General features: G+C 39.5%; 1 protein-coding gene across 2 annotated transcripts in view; it reads left to right on the plus strand.

The window, feature by feature from the left end:
- Nucleotides 1-1,903: 1,903 nt before the first annotated feature.
- Nucleotides 1,904-24,022, plus strand: part of RASGRF2 (Ras protein specific guanine nucleotide releasing factor 2) — a 336,581-nt gene continuing 314,462 nt past the window's right edge. For both annotated transcript variants that reach the window (XM_036735869.1, XM_036735878.1), the window contains exon 1: nt 1,904-2,209. In XM_036735869.1, the coding sequence (XP_036591764.1) occupies nt 1,922-2,209 (288 nt within the window). In that variant the 5' untranslated portion in view covers nt 1,904-1,921. The remainder of the gene's footprint in view (nt 2,210-24,022) is intronic.

A 24,022-nucleotide genomic window follows, 5' to 3' on the forward strand; every position in this document is an offset into this window, starting at 1 on the left:
AATTTAAGCAGGGAAAGGAGTTTGCCATTTAATCAACATGACTAATTTATATAAATGCTTAGAGGGATCTGTAATGTCATTGGTGTGGTACTGCCTTCATCTAGAGAAGATTGAGTTCCCCTTTTATAAACTTATTTGTGTGTCCCTGTCTTGCCCGAACTAAAATGTCTAAGCTTTCTTCCCGAGGTAGCTAAAAGCCAACAATAGGATGTCTTCTTTTGCTGACTAACAGATATTGGAGGTGAAAGTGAAGAGGAATGGCTGTCTTTGCTTTTATACTGTCATTTCAAAACATTTTTTTCCCAATATCATGTGCTTTAAAAATGTTTAAATATAAAATAAATGTCTTCTATAAGCAAAATGGCAAACCACTCGGAGAGACTGGGAGAAAAGATTGCTACAAGATTCTGGGAGAAAATCTGCAGTAGCAGAAATGAGAGAACAAACCCCAGGCTGCTGAATCTTGTAAATATAAAAGCTGTAAGGACATATGACTGTATTTCATTGTGGGGGGCATTTTATTTCTTTTTTTTTTATCAATAATTAACATTTTATGTCATGGTAAGCATTGTTTTTTCTGACATAGTAAAAATGTTTCAATGAGCACCATGGAATCAAATTCTAGTGATATACTGGCTTTTTCAACAGCTTCTCTCTCTCTCTCCCTTGTCCCCCTCCCCAAAAAAATCTTTTTCCACTTAGATTTTATAGCAGTTGGTCCCTTGTCCTTCTGGCCACCCATACAAGATTTCTTAGCCAAAAGAATTACAGTAACATGAAAGCAATCCGAGCGAAACAGTACATGTCCTAGGGTGGCCTCTAGGGAGGTTATTAGGGAAAGCAGTCTATAAACTCACCATATCCTATAGAAGTGGGAAAATTTGGACATTAGAGATATTCGAAAGGATTTTCTGTTTCTAAACTCAGCACACTTTTAAAATCCATGAATCGAAGTCTACCAGACGGAATAAACGATAATCACCTAAGTGCTTGCTGCTTGAATGTATTCACCTCTGTCATGCTAGTTAAAATACAGGTAACAAAAGGAAAGAAAAGAGGAGGGGGACTTTCACTTTATGCAAATTCTACACAATATTTTGGGGAGAGGTGACTCCACCCCACTGCTATGGAAACGCACGCGCGTGTGAGTGAGTGAGTGTGTGTGTGTGTGATCGCGCGCGCTTTCCTTTAATTCTCCCCCTGCCTGATGAGCAGGCAGGAGGATAAACCCTGAGCAGAGGCAGCGCCAGCGCAGTCCGAGAGAGAGGAAGGGACTGGACAGCATAGGACTGAGCGAGGGCTTCGCAGCCCCGCCGACTTTGCTCTTTAAATTGGTCTCAAAGCCGATTACAGCTGATCTCCCACGTGACGTTTTACCTTCTGTCTCCCCAGAGCGAATTGCTCGCGTACAATCCGCCTTGGGCTGCGGTGCGTCTCCCCAGCTAGACCCCACCGCTGTTTGGGGCACGAACTTTTTTTTTGAGGGGGGTGGGGTGGGAGGACGGCAGCGGGGAGGGCCGGGCGGAGCCAGTGGGAGGCTCTGGCCGCTGACAGCCTGGCCTCCCGGGGAGCCCAGAGGTCCCTCTCGCCTAGTCCGGGGACTGAAGCCGCGGCTGCAGCAGCAGAGTGAGCGGGCGAGCCCCTCTGACGCCTGTGCCTGAGGGGAGGCCAGGGCACCGGTCATCCATCCCAGTCTGAGCAGCCTCGGGGAGGCTAAAGGGCGCCCGGTCCACCGGGGAAGAACCAAGGAGCTCCCGGCTGCACTGCACCCCACTGCGGGGTAGCAGAAAGCGGCTTGGGGCCATCCCCTCGGGGGTGGAGTGGGGGAGCTTGCACAGCGATGCCGGGGGGCGCCCCGAGCTAGGGGCCCCCCGAGGACTCGAGCCCCCCAACCCACCAGCCGGCCCGGGCCCCCCTAGCCATGCAGAAGAGCGTGCGCTACAACGAGGGGCACGCCCTGTACCTGGCCTTCCTGGCCCGCAAGGAGGGCACGAAGCGCGGCTTCCTGAGCAAGAAGGCGGCCGAGGCGAGCCGCTGGCACGAGAAGTGGTTCGCCCTCTACCAGAATGTACTCTTCTACTTCGAGGGCGAGCAGAGCGGCCGGCCCGCCGGTATGTACCTGCTGGAGGGCTGCAGCTGCGAGCGGGCGCCCGCCCCGCCCAAGGCGGTGTCTGGGGCCGCTGGTGGCAAGGACGCCCTGGACAAGCAGGTAGGCTCCTCTCTCCAGAACCCTGCCCTTTCCCTTTCCTCAGTGCCCTCCCTTTTCCCGCTCGTTCCGAGCCCGATTCTTGTTTTGGGGATGCTGGGGGCACCAGGGTAGTGCCCTCCTTAGAGGTGTGCGCAGCCCAGAAGCTGAGTTAGGGCAGTAGGACACCTTAGGAGGGCGAACTTCAACTGCCTAAGGTTAGGATAATGCTGTCGTAAAGAGCCAGGGATATTTGCCAGGGCCACCCTTGAAAAAATAAAAAATATAAAAACTCAGTCTGGGCAATTTATCCCCTTCCCCCCGTGAACTGAAAATGCCGGTGGTGGTGGGCCCCTCTTGCCTTTAATTTGGGGGGGGGGTGCTTTTTTCCCAGGCGCTTGCTAGAGCTCAGTGGTCATTATCAGTGTCACTGATTAAGATTCGCTGCTTCCCGCAGTGTCTTGGCTGGAAGAGTTCCGTCCGATGACACGTGAAAGCACCTGTTGGATTTCACGTGGCTGGAAGAGATGAGCTAACGAATCTGGGAAAGTTTAGTTTCCTACTTAATATGGCTGATGGCTGTCTGTGTCCCTGAAGTGAATAGACACCGCTGGTAGTTCTGCAGGGCTAAAAAGCCTGGTTCATCTTGGTAAAAGTGAAAAAACTCTTTGTAGGTTGCTTTCTGGTCAGTCGTGGTGTGTGACAGTTTGCCATGCTAACGTTTGATCGGTTGTGTCTAATTAAGGGGCACCTGGTGAATTCCCTGAGGATAAATGTGTATTCTGTCCGTGTAGACTGAACCCATTTTTCTCGTTCTTCCAAACTGAGATAATCTAAAAAGTATTCGGTGTGAGAGAATTCCTTGTACTGCCTGGGTAGAGGTGGAAGTTAGGGGGTGGGGAATAATTCCCTCATAAATTCTGGATGATAGTTTTTAATAGTTTTATTTTGTACCTTTCTAGGAATACTATTGTCTGTGAAAGTTCCTGGAAAACATCAGTTTTTGCTGATTTATTCCTCTTGGGTCATAGAATTATAGCTGATTAATTTTACTGTCCAAAATTTTTCCACTATGGTTGTGTATGAACATCCATGCCAAAGAATGGAGGTTGGTTATCTGAGCTGCATTGGCAAATTTCTTAGCTGAATTCTCAATACTGAACAATGAATACTTGTGATGGGGTTGAAAGGAGATGAAAACTAATTAAACTGAAAGTTTCTAATTTTTCCACTTTGGTTTTAGGCAGCCCAGACTCAAATCTTCAGTAAGCTGATCAAACTTTTTGAAGAAAGATTCAGAGAAGAAAGCTGATGTGATAAACATACTGGTTTTTGAGTACTTTTCCCCAGTGGTATCTGGAAATCTATGCCTCTCCTTCTCATGCACACACCCCCTTTACAAATATAGAAATAGAATAGAAGCATGATTTTAGTTGACCAGAGAGGCACTCTAGCTGAGTGGATAAAGAGGCCAAACTACAAGTCAGGAAGTACTGATCTGACTGTGATACAGGTTGCCTGTGTGACACTGAGCAAGTCACCAAAGTCTCAGTGCTCTAGAACCTTGAGTCTAGGTAACTCTATAGTTGCTGACTTGCATTGGTAGAAATAATTTTCTTGTCCAGGAATTTCCTACAACAGTAAAAGCACAGATCCAGTTCCTATCAATAAAACCCTTTAGTTGAGAAATTTACAATTAATGCTGAGATTGAGGGAAAGGAACAATGGAGGGGGGGTGGAAGGAATCTTTTCTGATTTCTCATGTAGCCAGTTTGTTTTCAGAGAGGAGTAGGCAGGGGGTGATGGTGGTTGTTTTCAGAGTGAGGGAATTCATCTTGAATAGTCTCTGCAGAAACAAATCTTACATTTTTTAACCATTAAAATTCTAGGCAAAATAAAATATTTGAAATTGTTTTGAATATTCCTTTAATTTATTAAAAAAAAATGTATTGAAAAACTACTCTGCCCTAGGCATAGTGCTGGATTTTCCCAGTACCTCTCTATAATTTCACCTAACATCCCTATGATGCTGGGTTATACATTGTCGGGTTGGTTTTGCAGATGAGAGACCTGACATGTAGAGGAGTTCTGCAAGGGACACAGAATGACATAGGAGTAGTAGATATACTAGACATAATTGAGTTCCTTGATGACGGGGATCTTGGACTTTTTATTAACATATCTCCCGTAGGATTTAGCACAGTGCTTTGTATATAGTGCATACCTTCTTTATTGAACTAAATTGACTTGAGAGAACTCACCAAACTCAATTCAGTTATTAGAGTATTACAGTATATGGTATACTATTAGAGTAGTAGTCTCCAGTCTTTTTTTGTTTTGTTCATGTCCTCCACCAGCAAAGAAAGTTTGAGCATGGACCCCCCTCCAACTAGGTGTATATTTACTGATTACACATCTATTACTGTCTTAATGTTATGTACATTATAAAACTTACAGAAAAATAGAAATAAAAAAGCTGAGATAAAGATGAAATAATATTTGATCCTAGATTCAGTAAGGAACCACTGGAGTTGTTTGAATAGAGGAGTAACATGGTCAAACGCATGCCTTAGGAATCACTGTGTGGAGGATGGATTGGAGAGGGGAAAGGCTTGATGTGGGGGAGGATAACTAGGAAGCTGTTGCAGTTGTCCATTAAAAATGGGATGAAGGCCTGAATGAGAGTGGGAGCTGTGTAAGTAGAAAGTAGTATGTGAGAGATGTTTGGTAGTGGAACTGAAAAGATTTGGCAAATGATTTGTATGTGGTGTGAGGAAAGGTGTTGAGTTGAAGGTGACACCGAGGTTTTGTAAACCTGGGAAACCGGAAGGATGGTGGTGCCCTGGACAGAAAGAGAGAAGTCTGGAGGGAAAGATAATGTAATGAGATCTTTAATGCAGATCACAGCCCATCCATGCCTGTTCCTCTTTTGGGACTTGTGCTGCTCCATCTAAAATGAAAAATGTGTATGTAGAGGGAGGGAAGGATTCTTTCTTTTAAGCTTCTCTTTTAAAAAAATTAATTTTACCTTTCAACATTAACTTCCATAAGCTTTTGAGTTTTAAAATTTCTCCGCCTCCTAACCTACCCCCCCCCCCAAGAAGGCACGCAATCTGATAAAGGCTCAACATATACACTCTTACTAAACATATTTTCATATTAGTCATGTTGTAAAGAAAAATTAGGATGAATGGGAGACACCATGAGAAAGAAAACAAAACAACAACAACAACAAAGAAAGAGCAAATAGTATGCTTCGATTTGCATTCAGACCCCATAGTTCTTTCTCTGGATGTGGTTAGTATTTTCCATCATGAGTCTTTTCGAATTGTGTTAGATCCTTGAATTGCTAAGAAGAGCTAAGCCTATCAAAGTTAGTGATTGCACGATGTGGCTGTTAATGTGTACAGTGCTCTCTTGTTTCTGCTCACTTCACTCAGCATCAGTTCATGTAAGTCTTTCCAGGTTTTTCTGAAGTCTGCCTGCTCATCGTGTCTTATAGCACAATAGTATTCTGTTACATTCATATACCACAACTTGTTTAGCCATTCCCCAATTGATGGGCATTCCCTTAATTTCCAATTATTGGCTACTGCAAAAAGAGCTGCTATAAATATTTTTGTATATGTGGGTCCTTTTCCTATATTTATGATCTCTTTGGAATACAGCCCTAGAGGTGGTATTGCTAGGTCAAAGGGTATGCACAATTTTATAGCCCTTTGGGCAAAGTTCCAAATTACTCTCCAGAATGACTGGATCATTTTACAACTTCACCCACAATGCATTAGTGTTCCAGTTTTCCCATATCATCTCCAGTATTTATAATGTTCCTGTTTTGTCATGTTAGCCAATCTGATAGATGTGCTGTAGTACCTCAGAGTTGTTTGGAGCATTTTTTCGTATGATTATAGATAGCTTTAATTCCTTCATTTGAAAACTGCCAGTTCATATCCTTTGACCATTTATCAATTGGGGAATGACTTGTATTCTTATAAATTTGATTCAGTTCTCTATATATTTTAGAAAAGAGGCCTTTATCAGAGACACTGGTTGTAAAAATTCTTTCCCAATTTTCTGCTTCCCTCCTAATCTTGGTTGCATTGTTCCTGCGGCGAGGGTTCTTGTGGGAGATTACAGAGCCCACCCTTCTACTGCATCTCCTGTAGCCACAGAGTGATCTGGGAGTTTGGGGAGGAAAGGTGATATGTTGTGGTGGTTCCCAAAGGCACCTATGCTGCTGTGGCTATAGGTGCCAGGGTGTGCTTAAGTTGTAACTTCTCTGAGGGTTTACCAGCTCGGATTTGGGTAGGTTAGGAGCTTGCTAGCTAGGTCAAGGGAGGGAGAAGAGTGGGGGTGTATGGGAAGATAAGGGGTGGTTGTGTTGGAAACAAGACCCATGATTGGCTCTGGTGGGAGAGTGAGATACAACTCATCTTTTTCAACTGATGATTGATTTCTCACCTTCTCTTGGGGTCAATCCCTGGTCCCCACTTTGCAGACCACTGTATTAAAGAACCTTTAAATAATAGATTCTTAAGAGATGAAAGGACTTTACAAGATGATATAGTTTAACTCTGTCATTTTATAGATGAGAAAATTGAGGCCTAAAGAAGGGAAATGACTTAAGATAATAGATTTAGAGGAACCTTAGAGACAATATAGTCCAATCCTCTCATTTCACTGCTGAGAAAACAAGGCCTGTAGGCCTAGGTTTTCCTGACTCTAATTCCAGAATTCTACCCGCTGTACCAGTGGTTTTCAACGTGTGATCTCAGGATTCCTGGTGATCTCTGAGACCCTTGGTTGGGGCCGGGGGTGTCTTTGAGGTCAAAACTGTTTCCATAGTAATACTAAGATGTTTTAATGTCTGATATGGTAAATATAGATACCATAACTCATATAAGCAAGAACTCTTGGGAGGAGGAGGTCCTCAGTAATTTTTAAGAGTATAAAGAGGTCCTAAGATCAAAAAGTTTGAGAGTCCCTGAATTATGCTATATTGCCTCCCTGACTTGTCCAAAGTCAGATGGCAGAGAATATCCTGGGCCATATCAGAAATTCATGTGTTTTTCTAATGAGTGTTCATCCTGTTTTGAAGACCTAGGAGGCATATGATTGTAGATGAAAGAGCTAAAAGGGATCCCAGAGTTTTTCGTTTGTTTTCTTGTACTCTTGCACTTTTAAAAATTGTCTTGTACTCTTTTTTTGTGCTTCAGTGGGTCTGTGATAGATAGCCTCAATGTGGATAATTCCTATTCCCATGGCTTGGATCTCAGATCACAACCCATCCATGACTTCTTGTTCTAAGCAATTCTTCATTTCTTCCATAAATATTTTATAGCAGACCTATGCAATTCATTGAAGGCTTTCATCTGGTTACTTTAATACCATGAAGCATGCCACATTCTTTAAGCTCTCCCAAATTTAGCTAACTTGATCTTTGTTTCCAAGTTAGCAGAAAAAATGTTGTTATGTTTCACCCTCTAAATATGTCTTGAAAGAAAGGCTTACTTTCACAGTCTCCTCCAAGTAAGTAACTGTAGTTGGTGCTGTCCGTTGGTTTGCTTACAGTCTGTTTATGGTGGGTTAATTCGCAAGGACAGTAACTACAATATCATCAAAGGAGTTTTGATGAAAAAATTCTTTTTAAGAAGTAGCAGCTTTTCTGTTTCTCTCAAAAAGTCACATTTCTGGTGTTGCAGAAAAGAAAAGGAAAGCATTTAGTTAGGACTGATCATATAGACCTGCCTCATTTTACAGGATAGACCATGCAACATGATATAGAACAAATCTTCTCAGAGATAAAAGCATTTGATATAGAAGCTGCAGGAAAATTGCGGATTTGGAGATCAAGCATTATATTTTGCTTTTGCCAGCATCTTTAAAAATAACTCAGGAAATATTTAAGGCAAAATAGCCAAATCTTGAAAAATAATATTTGCAAACAGTTATGTTTTGTTTTGGGATTTTGCAAATGGTGAATCTTTAAAATGATATTATTTCAACATGGGCCTTTTAAAAAGATAAGTACACTTGGGTATAAATTTTGAAAAATGACTTATAACATGATGACGTAATGGAAAGAGAGATGGCCGTTGGGAAGGCCTGCTAAAGAGGGTTCATATTCTATACTTTGGCATTCTAGCTCTGTGACCCTAGGTATGTCACAATCTCTTGGTGTCTCATTTACTTCTCCAGCACATAAATATATGCAGCATGCTTGCAGAAGGAGTTAGTAAACCTGTAGCTCTCTACACTGATGAAATCATAGATCTTTTCTTACTCACATATCTTACTGACAGGGTTGTTGTGAAAAGGTGCTTTTGAAACTTGAAAGTGATCGAGAAATGCAGGCTGTTATTCTCTGCCTTCTAACCTATTTGTTACCATATGTTTCTTCCACGTACAGCCAGGACCAACATCATTTTTACTGTCCAGCGTTGGTAAAGCATTTTGTTCAAGTGTGATCTCATTTATGTGAGGGAGATATCTCTTTAGTTCCAGAGGTTTAAGGGAAAAGCCATTTGTCACATCGATGACAGTTTAAACACTTCATTTTAGTTTTGAATGGATTAAAGATCATATGACCTCAGTTTGTCACCTCATTGTCATCTAGTCCTTTCGTCCTCATTAGTTTGTTCCCATTTCAAATAGAGGCTTTTATAGAATTATGCATAGCTGGTTGCATATAGGTTTTTGGGGACTCAGAAATCAATTCATTGCTGTTGTTCATTGATTAAGAATTTCTAGAATTAAAACAGATACCTAAATAATAGTATACGGAATTTAAAATATTAATTAGGAGGGCAGAAGTGACTCTTGTGCTTTGTAATCATCCTGTCACTTTGCAAAATCAAATGCAATACTAATCTATGTACTCACAGATTAGCAAAATCCAATTATTTGAATTTTTGCCATTCTGTACCTTGTGCTATGGGGCAGCTAGGTGGCATAGTGGACAAGAGTGCCAGGATCAGTGTCAAGAGGATCCATCTCTGCGAATTCAAATTCAACCTCAGACACTTACTGTCTGTGTGACCCTGGGGAAATCACTTCACCCTGTTTGCCTCAGTTTTCTCATCTGTAAAATGAGCTGGAAAAGGAAATGGTAAACCATTACAACATCTCTGCCAAGAAAACGCCAAATGGGGTCATGGAGAGTTGGACATGCTTGAAAAACATGGAGGCTTATAGGTTTTTATTTTGCGTGAATAAAACGCTGTTAAATGAGTTTTAAATCCAGTATGGATACAACTGGTGGATTTGCCCATTTGAAGATGTGTGCACAATCTATTAAATTAATCAAAATTAATCCTCTTAGAAAATTAGTTAACCTAAATAATAAAATCTTTAATCTTTTCAAGTATCATCAGATATTTGTCAAGTACTCAGATAGCACTGTGGTAGATAATAAGATGTTAGATGTTTAAATATCATTTTATAATGATTGGCTGCGAGGCTAATTCTAAGCGTTATTCCAAATCTGTTAATTACATTTCCAGTGGTGTGGTACTACTTTCTACTTCTAGCAGGCTGAGTTGGAATCCATTAATAATTATATTCTTCACTGTAGCCAAGTTTGGCATATTCTTTCCAAGGAGTGTGTGTGTGTGTGTGTGTGTGTGTGTGTGTAAAGAAAACACATATTGGCAGCTTCTTGCAGAAATAATGACATTGGTAGTTGGAGCAGAGACCCAGAGAGCAGCTGTTCTCACAGTTTTTACTTGTTACTGGCACTTGAGATACTTATGCTTCAATGAAAATCAGAAATATGAAATCAATTTGCTCCAAACTGGTAACAGTGGATGCAAAGCACCAAAAAATACTTCTAGGGAAAATGCCAGAAAGAAATAACGATTTGAAGAGTGGTATATTTAAACAATATGGTTTTTCTTTCTCTCTTGATGTATATGGGAAGAAATGAGGCAGGAAATTTTAGACCAATGTATAGCATCAAAACAGGATGAAGGAGAATAGAAATTTAAAGCCCATAACTGAGATCCGATGTTGTTTTAAGTCTCTGATCACATTGATGTGGGTATTCACTCCAGCGGTGCAGATCACAGGCCATCCATCTATGACTGCCCATCCCATGAGATTCTTGTCAATTTCCGTCTATAAAACCTTCACAAAGGGGTGGGGGAGTGTACCCAGTGTGCCGGGGACTTTCCTATAACTCTCTACTGGTGGTATGTGTAGGCTATCTACCAGTTATTTCTTACTCTGTGTGATTGGCCCATCTTTATTTTCCTTCCACTCCTCCATTTTTTTCTGGTGAAATTGTTATTGCTGTTTCTCCTACTCAGTTCTCAATTGGTTGGTTACATGGTGTAGTTTACTCATGCACCTAGTGACCTTCAATCATTATTATTTGAGGACTTTGATATTCATGACTTGTAGATATATCATAAAAATATGATGACATTCACAAATGGTAAAAAGAAATCCATGTACTTTGTTTTCTGTTTAATTCCTGTTTCTACACTTTATATTTTTTCTATTTTTTTCTCATCTTGTGTATTTTCTTTGTGCATTTCTTAATTCATCTATTCTACAGACTTAAGAAGTATCTTTTACTCTCACCATATTCTGTGCATACTTGCACAAAAATGAATACATGTGGAGAAAATAAGCATAAGATTGCTCAAATGGCTGGATTCCTTAGGATGGGCAAAGAGATATGCTGGAAAATGGATGTGTCTATATTTTTCCTTGTTGGCTCTATGTATATAGGAAAGAACTGGGTTGGTGGAAGACTGGAAACAACCCAAACAATAGTGTGTTCAGTCAGGATCCTTCTTGACCCCTTTGTCTTCCTCACCCACTTGTCTAATCTGTTGTGAAGTCTTGTTTCTAACTCCACTATATTTCTCACATCTAGAATTTTCTTTACTCATAGGTCACCAACCTAGCTCTGAACTTCATCACCTATTGCTTAGACTATTGCAATAGTCTCCTAATTGGTCTCTGTGCCTCCAGTCTCTCTCCCAGCTCCAACCCTTGCACCATGCAACTGCCAGAGTCCTATTTACAAAGTACAAATCAGACCATGTCAGTCTCCTGTTGCAATTTCAGCATCTCCCTATTACCTGTGGGATCAAATTCCTGTTTGGCATTTCTAAAAAGGATGACTTTTTAAAAAAAATGCTATCTTTTGTTTTTCTTAAAAAAATTTTAAAGATGTTTATTTATTTTGAACTTAAATACAAAAAGACAAAAAAAGAACATTTCTATGTACACAACACAACATATACAGAGGATTCAACATAAAACCACGCATTTCCGTTTCACAGCAGTTTACAGTTTTTTGAAAAACTAATAAATACTAAACGTTGTTTTCAAAGCTACATCGCCATTTTGTGCTTTCTTCTAAGTATTCTTACATTCTCTACTGTGTACTTTTTTCTCCCTCTCACCACCATTAGAAACGTGTGTGTGTGTATGTATGTATGTGTAAAACCATACTATACATACCTCTGTTTATCAATACTTTCTCTGGATGTGGATAGCATTTTCCTTCATAAATTCTGTGTGGTTGATTTGAGTATTTAGAATACTCAAAATGATTTAGTCGTTCAAAGTTGTTAAAACAATATTGCTGTCACTGTATACAGTGTTCTCTTGGTTCTGCTCGTTTCACTCTTCATTATTTCATGCAAGTCTTTCTGTGCTTTTCTAAAATCAACCAGCTCATCTTTTCTTATAGCAGAGTAATATTCCATCATGAACATATACCACAGTTTCTTTAGTCATTTCCCAATTGACAGGCATCCCCTCAATTTCCAGTTCTTTGCCACCAGAAAGAGAGCTGCTCTAAATATTTTAGAATATATAAGTTCTTTTCCTTTTTCCAGATCACCTTGGGAAACAGACCTAATAGTGGTATTGCTGGGTCAAAGGGTATACAGTTTTATAATTCTTTGGGCATAATTCCGGATTGCTCTCTAAAATGTTTGGATCAATTCACAGTTCCACCAGCAATGAATTAGTGTCCCAGTTTTTCCACATCCTCTCCAAAATTTGTCACTTTCCCTTTCTATTGTTTTAGCTGATCTGATAGGTGTAAGATGATATCTCAAAGTTGTTTTAATTTACATTTCTCTAATAAATGTGGGTTTAGAGCATTTTTTCACGTGTCTATATCCAGTTCTGATTTCTTCATAAAAACTGGCTGTTCATATTCTTTAACCATTTATCAAGTGGAGAATAGCTCACATTCTTATAAATTTGACAAGGTTCTTTATATTTTTGAGAAATGAGACCTTTATTTAATAAACTATAAAATTTTTCTCTCAATTTTGTTTTCCTTCTAATCTTTGCTACATTAGTTTTATTTATACAAAACCTTTTAAATTTAATGTAATTGAGATTATACATTTTATACCTTACCTCTTATTTATTTATAAATTATTCTCCTATCCAGAAGTCTGATAGGTAATATATCCATTATGACATTATCTTGGTAAATGGTGTAAGATACAGTTCTATGCCCAAGTTCTGCTTTCCGGCTTTCCCAACAATTTTTTTTTTTTTTTTTTTACCAAATAATGAATTCTTATCTCCAAAACTTAATTCTTTACATCTGTCAAACACTATAATCATTTGCTATTGTGTGTTGTAAGTCTATTAGGTTCCACTGTTCTACATTTTTTTCTTAGCCAGTACCAAATAGTTTGATAATTACTGCCTTATAATAAAGTTTAGGATCTGGTACTGCTAAACCTCCTTCCTTTACATTTTTTTCATTAATTCCTTTGATATTCTTGACCTTTTGTTCTTCCAAATGAATTTTTTTTTCTAGTTCAGTAAAATAATTTTTTGGTAATTTAATTGGGATGGCATTGAATAAATAGATTAGTGGGTAAAATGGTCATTTTTATTATATTGGTTATACCTACTCATGAATAATTAATATTCCTTGAATTATTGAAATCCGACTTTATTTGTATAAAAAGTGTTTTGTATAACTTTTGTTTTTCCATCATCTTAATTTCCCAGTGTATCCTCCTCTCTCCTTCCCAGAATCTTATAACAAAGGATAAAAAATAGAGGAGAGGGGAGGAAGTTCATCAGAACTAACCTCCACATCAAAAAAGTCTGATATAGTTCATGTTCCACAGTCATGGTCCCTCACTTCTGTAAAGAAGTGTGGGGAGAGATCTTTTGATATCTCTTCTTTGGGGCCAAGCTTGGTCATTACAATTTTGCAACATTCAGTTTCCATTATTTTTTTATATTTCTAGTCATTGCGTGTATGTTTTAGTTTTTTTTCTTTTAAATAGTATTTAATTTTTTCCAATTATTTGTAAAGACAATGTTTAACATTTTTTTTTAATTTTGTGTTATTTTTTTGGAGGGGGTGAAGACAGGGCAATTGGGGTTAAGTGACTTACCCAAGGTCACACAGCTAGTAAGTGTGTCAAGTGTCTGAGGCCAGATTTGAACTCAGGTCCTCCAGACTCCAGGGCTGGTGCTCTACTCATTGTGCCACCTGGCTGCCCTTACATTTTTTTTTAATGTAAAAATTTGAGTTCCCAATTTTTTACCTGTCTGCCTTCCTCCTCACCTCCATAAGATGGTAAGTAATTTTATATAGGCTATAGTGGAAGAAGAAACAGAACAAAAGGGGAAAACACATAAACACACACAAATAATGAAAGTGAAAATAGTATGCTTCATTCTGTATTCATACTCCATCAGTTCTTTCTGTGAATGTGAATAGCATTTTTCCATCATGAGTCTTTTGGACTTGTATTGCTGAGAAGAGCTAAGTCAATCCTAGTTTATCATCACAGCAGTGCTGATACTGTGCAAAATGTTCTTCTGGTTCTGCTCACTTCACTTTACATCAGTGCATCTAAGTCTTTTCAGGTTTTTCTGAAATCCACCTGCTAAGTCGTGTCTTACAGCATAGTAGTATTCCATTACATTCCTATACCACAGCTTGCTTAGACATTCCCCAATTGATGGGCATCCCCTCAATGTCCAATCTTTGCCACCACAAAAAGAGCTGCTATAAATATTTTTGTACGTATGGGTCCTTTTCATTTTTTGCGATCTCTTTGGGATATAGCCCTAGTAGTGGTATTGCTGGGTCAAAAAGTTTGCGCAGTGTGATTGTTATTTGGACGTAGTTCCAAATTGCTCTCCAGTTCACAACTCTACCAACATATTTTTTTGTTTCTGCTTACTTCACTGTGCATCAGTTTATATAAAGATTCTTCCTTCTCCACATTCATTATTTATTATACTACAGTAACATTACATTGGATTCATGTATCACAACTTGTTTAGCCATTCCCTAGTCAATGTACTTTTGTTTCCAATTTTTTGCTGCCACAAAAATGCAGCTACAACTAAGCTGGTGCATATGGTGCCTTTTTGTGCAGATGTACATTTTAGTCACTTTCTTCTTATGATTCCATATTGCTTTCTGGAATGGTTAGACCAATTCACAGTTCTTTTACTAGTGAATTAGTGTGTGTCTTTCTACAACTTCTCCAAAGTTGACTATTCCCAATTTTAAATGTCTCTGCCAATTTGCTTCATTGTGAGATGAAATTTTAGAGTTATTTTCATTTGCAAAAAGGTTTGTTTTTATTGTTGATTTGAGGCATTCCTTCATATATTTGTTAATACTTTGCACTTCTTTTGAGAAGTGTTTGACCATAATCTTTTGACTGCTTAACTATTGGGGAATGACTCTCCAATTTAAAGCCCTTCCCAGTCTGAGCACAGCCTACGTTTTCAGCATTACTTCACTTCACTCACTCTGGTCCCGCCAAACTAGCTTTCTTGTTGCCTCTCACATATATCATTCCATTTCCTGGCCATGTGCCTTTTTTTGCAGGCAAAGGAATACACTCCCTCATCTCTACTTCTTCGAGTACCTAAATTCTTTCAAAATTCTGCTCAGCCACCACTTCCTTCCTGAAGCCTTTCCAGGTTCCCTCCCCACTTAATTCACACAGCTAGTACCCCTCCCCTCATTACCTTTTATTTTGTATATGTCTCTATATTTGTAATCCACCTCTTGGAGCTCTGCCAAAAGGCATCAGCTCAGAGCAAGAGAAGATGGGGGTGGAGAGCAGTCTTCTTGCCTGATTTTCCCTAAACTCCAAGATAATTTTGAATTTGACCCAAGGGCAGACCGCCTAGTGTGCTTCTGACCCAGACCTTGATGGATAGGCGGGTATGGAAAGAAAGGAGGAAGAAAAAACTTGAAATTTAAAGCATCATAGAATGTCGGAGCTAGGAGGGACCTTTAAAGGTCATTTCAATCCTCTCATTTTATGAAGAAACTAATGCTTTCTCAAGGTCACACAGCTAGTTAATGTGAAAAACTAGGACTAGAATACAGTTCTCTTGCCTTCCCTGGCCAATCTTCTTTCTATTTTACTGGGTTTTTCTAGTTAAGGTAAAAAAAAATATTAAAAAAATTAGGTTGTTTTCTAACTTTTAAAATATTTATTAGTGGGGGCGGGGTACAGTTTCATGTGAGAAACCCTGGCTTCAAGCTATAGGTTTTGTCTAAATGAAAAGAAGTCTGCCTTTAAACTTTTCTTTTTGCTGGAATACATTCCTTTAAATAAGGAGGTTGGAGGCGACTCTGAAAGTAGTAGCTTTGACAAGAATAACTGGATTTATGTACAAATAGACTTGAAGATAAATATCGTGGGTAATTTAACTTCTCCGTTTGTAAAAATTTGTGACCACGGTAGCTTTCGTTAGTTCCTCGTATACTTAGCAATGGTGAAATGTTTGATGGCCTTGAGGAAGAGTAACTGAAAAGCAGCAATAAGATTAGTTCTTTTCAAGTTTACCAAAAGTCTTACTTTCCCAGACTCATTTAATTGAAACTTGGCGTGATTTCTGTTAAAAGCCTGCGGATTTGTGAACCCTTGCTAATCTGCATGAGTGGTATACGCTGTGGGACTAGATGTTGGACATGGTGATGAGTAATTTTTTAAAAAACTTGAATAATCACAGTCAAGCATGGGAGTCTTACTGGGAAAAGAAACCTTCCCAGTCTATAGGGAGTGTAGACCCTTAAGTTTGATGGTGAATGGGGAATTAAAGTGAACAGAGGCTTTGTTTAAGGAACTAAACCTAAACAGTGTGAGTTAGTCTGAGGTAGGCATTCTTAACATTTTTTGGTGTATCATGGGAACCTTTGGCAGACTGGTGAAACCTATGAACCCCTTCTCAGAAAAATGTTTTGTTGCCTAGACTCCTGACTGAACAAAATGCTAAATTTTATTTTTTGTTGTTGTTCAGTCATTTCAGTTGTGTCTGACTTTTCATAACCCCATTTCAGGTTCTTGGCAAAGATACTGAAGTAGTTTGCCATTTCCTTCTCCAGCTCATTTAACAAATTAGGAAACTGAGGCAAACAGGGTGAATCGACTTGCCCAAAAGTTTCTGAGGCCAGATTTGAACTCAGGATTCCTGATTAACTTCCCTAAATTTCAGTTAGAGGTTTGTAAAACTCCCATCTGAGTTGTAGTCATTCCTCTGCTGGGTCCAGTCCTGACTCTGGACCTCTTTCTCTGCCATATATCCATCTCTGGACATATTCTGTTCTTTCTCACTGCCCTTCCTCCCCAATCCCCACTGCTCTTCATCCTCCTTTAATGTGTTGTTTCCCCCCAGTAGAATGTCAGTTCCTTGAGGGCAGGGATTGTCTATCTTTTTGCTTGTTATTTGTGCTCCCAGAACTTAGCACATAGTAAGCACTTAATAAATGCATACTGACCTTGGCTTGACTTGGAGGGGGTTTCAGTCTGCACTGGTAGAATAACAACCATATCTATGAAATACCTTAAACTTTGAAATATTGAAGTCTTTCCATGTGAAGTGAATCCACTCTGCCTTTGTTTCGCTTTTGGGCAAGTGTTCTTTAGAGCCTGAGTATCAAGCTGAATCTCCTATTTCACGTATGTATGTATTGGAATGATTGGATAGTATGGGATACTTCTTTCATTGACAGTGAGGGAACAAAACTGTGTGCGAGCTGTAAGTACTTAAGACTTATTTTCCCCACAGTACTTGGGAGTAGAATACCTTCCGCCCAGATTAAAAAATGCATTTGGATGAATGTTATGGACATCTGGGACAGACAGTAAAGATAGACAGAAATTTGGGTCCTGAGCTGAACAGGAAGAAGAGAGGAGGTTGGATTGCCTTCAAACTAGGCGAGGCAATAAATATTTATTAAGTGTTTACTGGATGCCAGGCACTGTTCTACACACTGGGAATACAAGCAAAAAAAAAAAAAGAGACTATTTGCCTTCAAGAAACTTACACATAAAAAGGGAGCTGAGAAGTGGGGGTGGAAGGGAGGTACCCTTGAGGTGCCATTGTGTCACAGTACAGAAAATCCAAAGCAGAGCCCGAAGAGCAATGAAGGTTGACTGCCTTCGCTCCTCCCCAAAATGGAGGCCCAAGGAGGAACTCACCAATGAGAGAAGAGGGCTGGCATATCAGAGGAATGTTACAATGTGAGATGATGGCTTAGGCATGGTGGCAAAGTCTAGAAAGTTGCTTTTTTTTAGGAGATTGCAGAGCTTCTTCAAGATCCCAACCTTCCCATATAAGCCAGGGCCAATCTCTTTAATTCCAGTCTACTGCTTTAATTTATAGCAGTAGGAATGAAATAAATACATCAGTCTCCAAAGAATTATGTAGGTGTTACAATTAAAAATGGATGTCCCAGAGGGAGTAATGCCATGACGAAGAGGAACATGATGAGTGAGAGTAGGATGTGACATATAACCAATGAGGAACCCCAAAGAAGAACAATGGTGAAAGATGTCACTGAAGAATTATATGATTAGGAGAGAAGCTGGACCGGCCAGGTGGTGAGGGTAGGGGATGAAAGGAAGATGGTCAGAGTGCTCCAGGAGTACCCTTTTAGTGTTAGGAGAAAGCAGGGAAGACCTCCAGCATTTCCTGCTGAACTGGTGAGAGGCCACTGACAGCAGGTGAGAGGTACAGGCGTGGGTAGCTACACCACTGGAGGGAATTTCTGAAGTGATAAGATCTCTCATCCCTTCTAGTAATTTGGAGTCACTTGGGCCTGAGAGCATTTACCAGAGGTTTGTGTGTGAAGCGCGCCAGCATAGTGAAATTACTGTTGAGGCAAGGACACTGATCAGTGAGGAGGCTTTACAAGGGGGGAGGTTGAAAAGTGGAGCTGTGAGAGTTATGTGTGGTGAGAGGATAAGAACAGGAAGATTAAGAGTTGGGTTTTAGAGAGAAAAAAGCCACGTGGGGCGATGGCTATGTCCTATCTGAATGGTATTGATTATTACAGAGCCAGGGCAAAAGTTGTCACCAAGCCTGCATTGATGGGTTCCTGGGCAAGACTCTAAGAACCATTGCACTCTCTACTCTCAACTCCTAACACGGTGAGTCGTAAGCCCCTCCCATCACTCATTTGACGTGATAACCATTCAACTCAGGGCCTGGACCCCACAATGAGTGTCATACACAGGAGACACAAACGTCCATTAGCAAGGCATTTAATTAAAACATAAAAGAAAATTTTTAAAGCAAAGAATAACAATAATAAAAGCAGCTGGCATTTCTATAGCACTTTAAGATTTACAAAGTGCTTTATATGTCTATTATATAAAAAAGAGGGGGATCCAGTATTAAACCAGTCTGCATCCATATATAAAGGGGTGCAAATCTCCTGCTGCTGCATAGAAATTATAATCAGAGTCTTCCTCAATCCTTCAAACTCCCCAGCACAAGAGAACAGTCACTTTGTTACACACAGGTCAAGTTGTATAGTAAACAATATTCCTGTGCATTTTTAATCTATTTTTTTTAACTTTGTGATTTGGCATTTGTGACATTTTGAAATCACTGGGAGTTGTACTTATGCAAGGGTTGTAGGAGCTGGCCCTGACTTGTTAAATACTGAAGAAAAAAAAACCATAAAAAGCTATTTGTTTAACAAAATCCAGATGGTGTTAGGGTTGATATTTAATTCCATGGAGCAGAGGTTTCCATTTTTTTTTTTTTTTACTGTTCCACTATAGAGAGAAATCACATTTTTTTTTGGTGTGTGTGTGTGTATCTATTGATTGAGGGGATGATTTTTCTTATTAGTTCAGTTATTAAGGTCTTCCAGCTGTGCCAAAATTCAATTTTAGTACTAGAGCTGGGAATTCTAGAGGACTTCTGTTTCCTCATGCCAGACAGTAACTTTTGTTTTCATTCAGTGCTTTGCTACTGTGTTCCCTCCTTCACTCCCTGATTTTTTTTTTTCTCTATGAATGTTGCCATTTGGGGGATCTTGTCTACAGTCTTGCTTTTCAGCCATTTTCTCAGTTGATTCTGAGACTCAACTACTGTTGTTTTAATAAGAGCTAGCATCTATATAGTGCTTTAAGGTTGCAAATATTTTGCATATGTTATCTTGTTTGATCTTTCTAAGAACTCCATGAAAAAGATGCTTTTATTTCCATTTCCTAAAGGAAGAAGTTGAGGGTAGCAGAGGTTAAGTGACTTGTCTAGGGTCATGTGGCTAGTAAGTATCTGAAGCAGATTTTAAAGGTATCTGTTAAAGTCACATCAATGGAGACTCTAGGTTATTTCTGCTAAGAGTTTTTCTCATTTCAAGAGATTGTGCAAGTTTGTTCTTTGTAATCTGGTGTACCCCATGTGGGTAGCACTTCGACTTTTGCTAAAATGGCGTTCAGTTAGATGTGATAAATTCCACCATCTCTTCAGCAACAGCTTTTTGCATTGATCTCTTCAGCAACAGCTTTTCATATTGTCCTTGCAATTTTGATCTCTCCCATTGTGCCATTTACATCAAGTTCCCCCAATTCATCTCTTCCTTCAAACTGTGTATAATTTAGAAGGTTATCATTCATAATTTTTGTTTGCTTTTTAATTTTCTAAAAATTTTGAAATGTTGTTTAAAAACATTTCATCAGTGAATTATAATAATGTACTTGACCGCAGGAAAAAAAAGAGTAGAGATAGATTGCGTTTATTTCTGGGAACTTGCTACTGATGAGTATTTCTGGTTGAGTAGCAATCAATGAATCAAGAGGTCAAACCAGTTGTGAACATCCTTGGATTCACATGTCACTATTATATAGTTTTGAGGGCTGTTATTTAAAAAAAAAGAAAGAAAAAAGGAAAGAAAAAAAGACAATAGTTGTTTCGCTTGACAGAATATGGAATTTTAAAACATGAATTCTCTAATGCTTGCCACTTCTCACATTTTTTAGATGAGCAATGACCCCCTAACAGCTAGCCCATCTATTGTGCAGAATATGAGACTTAGCTTTGGTATTTTTTTTCATACTTCTGTTTTTGTTAATTTAACTTTCTTTTCTGATAGCTTCTTTTATAAAAAAAGGGTAGCTTGGACTGTCAAAAGTTTATTTCCCTTTACTCGTTATTCAGTCACTTTTCAGTGGTGTTTGACTCTTCATGACTCCATTTGGGGTTTTCTTGGCAAAGATATTGGAGTGGTTTGCTATTTCCTTTTCCAGCCCATTTTATAGATGCAGAAACTGAGGCAAACAGGGTGATTTGAGTTGCCCAGGGTCACAGAGCCTAGTTAGTGTCTGAGGCTGGATTTGAACTCAGTTCTTTCTGACTCCAGGTCCTGGCACTGCTAGCTGCCACTGTCTACTCATGGTGGGTATCTGATTCAAAGAACATCATTTTTCTACAAGTATCGCTAGACACAATCTCCTTTTTTAATGAGGTTGAAAAAAAAGATACATTTCATGTAATAACATTGAACTTACTCATTCTATTATATGAAGCAGAGTGTAAAAGATAGTCACTTGGCTCACCAAATGCGTTTGCCACTGTCATGGAGTGCGCTGTGTGCAGAGTCCAAATGGCAAAAGAATTCACCATGGAGGGCGAAGTCCTCCAGATGCTCCTCTGTGCAGGCCGGCAGTTCACAAGCACTTATTAAGCAATTATTGTATGATCTGGGGATACAAAAACAAGCACAAAGAATGAAAGTCCTTTCCCCAAGGAATCTACATTCTAACAGGAAAACACTATACACAAAAGGACAAACTGAAAAGTCAGGGAGGGAGGTCAGGGGACTGTGGTAGCCCAGTGTCTTAAGTCTAGATTCAGAAGCAGAGCCAGGAAGGATCCGAACCATGACCAGCCTAGACCTGTCCCCAGAGTGGTAGCCCCCAGGAAGATCTCACCAATGGGTGAAGGAGACTGGAGAGGTGGAGAATTCCAGGGCAAGAAGGCCTTAGGCACAGAGGTGAGAGGAGACTGAGGCACGAGGGCAAACTCTGGAGAGTCAGAAGCATATGACCATTTTGTTGATTGCATGAAAGCCCGGAACACTGCTGAGCCTTCTTAATGAAATCTATAAACATTCAGAAGAACTCTATGTAATGGGGGCAGCTAGGTGGTGCAGTGACTAGAGCACCGGCCCTGGAGTCAGGAGCACCTGAGTTCAAATTTGGCCTCAGATACTTGACACGCTTACTGGCTGTGTGACCTCAGGCAAGTCATTTAACCCCAATTGCCTTGCCCTCCCCCCTCCAAAATAAAAAAAGGGACCAAAAAAAAAAGGAATTCTAAGTAATAAATCACACTAGAAAAACCAAGTGGATGAAGAATTCCTATTGTTCAGACCATGATGTGCAATTACACAGACACCACATAGAGTTGGTTCACCAGTACCTATTGTACAGTGTATCTTAGATATTATGGATGAATAATGAATTGGTTCTAGAATCGAATAAGAAGAGGAGAGGGGAATGAATCACCTTAGGAAATTTGGAATTGATTTAATGACGCTAAGCTGCCCCCTATACAAAGGCCTATCTTTTTAAAAAATTCACTTTTAAATGTTCTTTTTTCAAATAAAAAAAACCTGATTTCCTTTTTCCTCAGTTCTCTCTACTCCCGTTGGGGGAAAAAAAGAAAAGAAAAACAAATCCCTTGTGACAATCTGCACAATCCAGCAAAATAAATCCCCACGTTGGCCTTGTCCAAAAAATATACAGGCGTGCCTCATTTTATTGCACTTTGCTGTATTGCACTTCGCGGATATTGTGGTTTTTGCAAATTGAAGGTTTGAGGCAACCGTGCATTGAGCAAGTCTATTGGCACCAGTTTTCCAGCAGCATGAGCTGCTCACATCATGTCTCTGTGTCACATTTTGGTAATTCTAGTAATATTTCAGACTTTTTCATTATTATTATATCTGTTATGGTGATTTGTGACTAGTGATCTTTGATGTTACTATTGTGATGGTTTTGGGGTGCCATGAACCACACCCATATGAGACAGCAAACTTAATAGATGTTGTATGTGTTCTGATTGTTCCACCAACTGCATGTTCTCCTGTTTCTCTCCTCCTTGGGCCTTCCTGTTCCCTGAAACAAAAATATCGAGATTAGGCCAATTAATAATCTTACAGTTACCTCCAAGTGTTCAAATGAAAGGAGGAGTCAACCTAGGAGGCAGACTTCAATGTTGTTTTATTTTAGAAATTGCTATAGTCACCCCAACCTTCAACGACCACCACCCTGATCACTCAGCAGCCATCAATATTGATGCAAGACCCTCTATCAGCAAAAAGATTACAACTCCGTCATGGCTCATATAGTGCTTAACTTTTTTTTTTTTTTTAGCAATAAAGTATTTTTAATTAAGGTGCATACTTTTTTTAAAAGACGTAATACTATTACACACTTAATAGACTACATTATAGTTTAAACATGATTTTTATATGTACTAGGAAACCAAAAATATTTGTGTGCCTTTCTTTATTGCAGTAAGTACCTTATTGTGGTGGTATGGAACCAAATCCGCAATATCTCCAAGATATGCCTGTATGTCTTACTCTGTACCCTGAATCAATCACCTCTCTTCTTAAGAGAGAGGGTAGCATTTTTCAGTGTGGGTCCTTTGGAATCATGATTGGTTATTGCATTGGTTTTTTTAAGATTTCATTAAGTATTTCAATGTTGTTTGTCCTTACAGTGAAACTGTTATTCTTCTCTCTTCATTCTGCATCAGTTTATACAAGTCCTTTTAGGTTTCTATATGACCAGTCCTTTCATTATGTCTTATGGCATAATAGTTCTATTGCATATCATAATTTGTTGAATTGTTTCCTAATTGATGGGCACCCCTTTAAGTTTCCAGTTCTTGGCCAGTACAGGAGGAGCTGCTTTAAATATTTCTGTATATAGGAGTCTTTTTCCTCTTTGATTTCCTTGGTATTATAAGAGCTATCTTTTTAACATCAGTATTCCTTCAGTGGTGCTGTAGCGTTGTGAATAATGGATTGCTTTGGAGTCCGAAGAATTAAAAGTTGGGTTGTACCCAACTGTAGCCATGAATAGTCTGCAGCATATTACCAATAGAGAATTGCACTGAAGGAAGAAGTATAAAGGATGTCCTCCAGGCAATTGGTTGAGAAAAGAGGTAGGTCAGTCTTGTGGTCATAGCGAGAGACAGATAACCAGTAGATAGACCTTGTGCCTCATTGGTTACAGTATACGCAGTGTTGACAGATCTAGAGAGAGGTCCCTAGTATATTGAGTTAACGCCTTGTGGGAGATTTACTGGAGGATGTAGACAAGTTTCCTAAGATGAGGCAGATGGCCTGCATTTATTAAAATATCCATTACAGATCTATCAGAGGATCCAGTATGTTGCTTTTAAGTTTGGCAGGTGAGAACTACTGAGCCTTATTCAGCAGCTAGGTGGTAGGGTGGATAGAGAGTTAGATTTGAAGAGCCGAGTTCAAATGTGGCCTCAGACACTAACTGTGCCATCCTTAGGTTGCTCTCAACTTCAGTTTCCTCATCTGTA

Source organism: Trichosurus vulpecula, chromosome 1 (genome assembly GCF_011100635.1).
Source record: "Trichosurus vulpecula isolate mTriVul1 chromosome 1, mTriVul1.pri, whole genome shotgun sequence".
NCBI lineage: Eukaryota > Metazoa > Chordata > Mammalia > Diprotodontia > Phalangeridae > Trichosurus > Trichosurus vulpecula.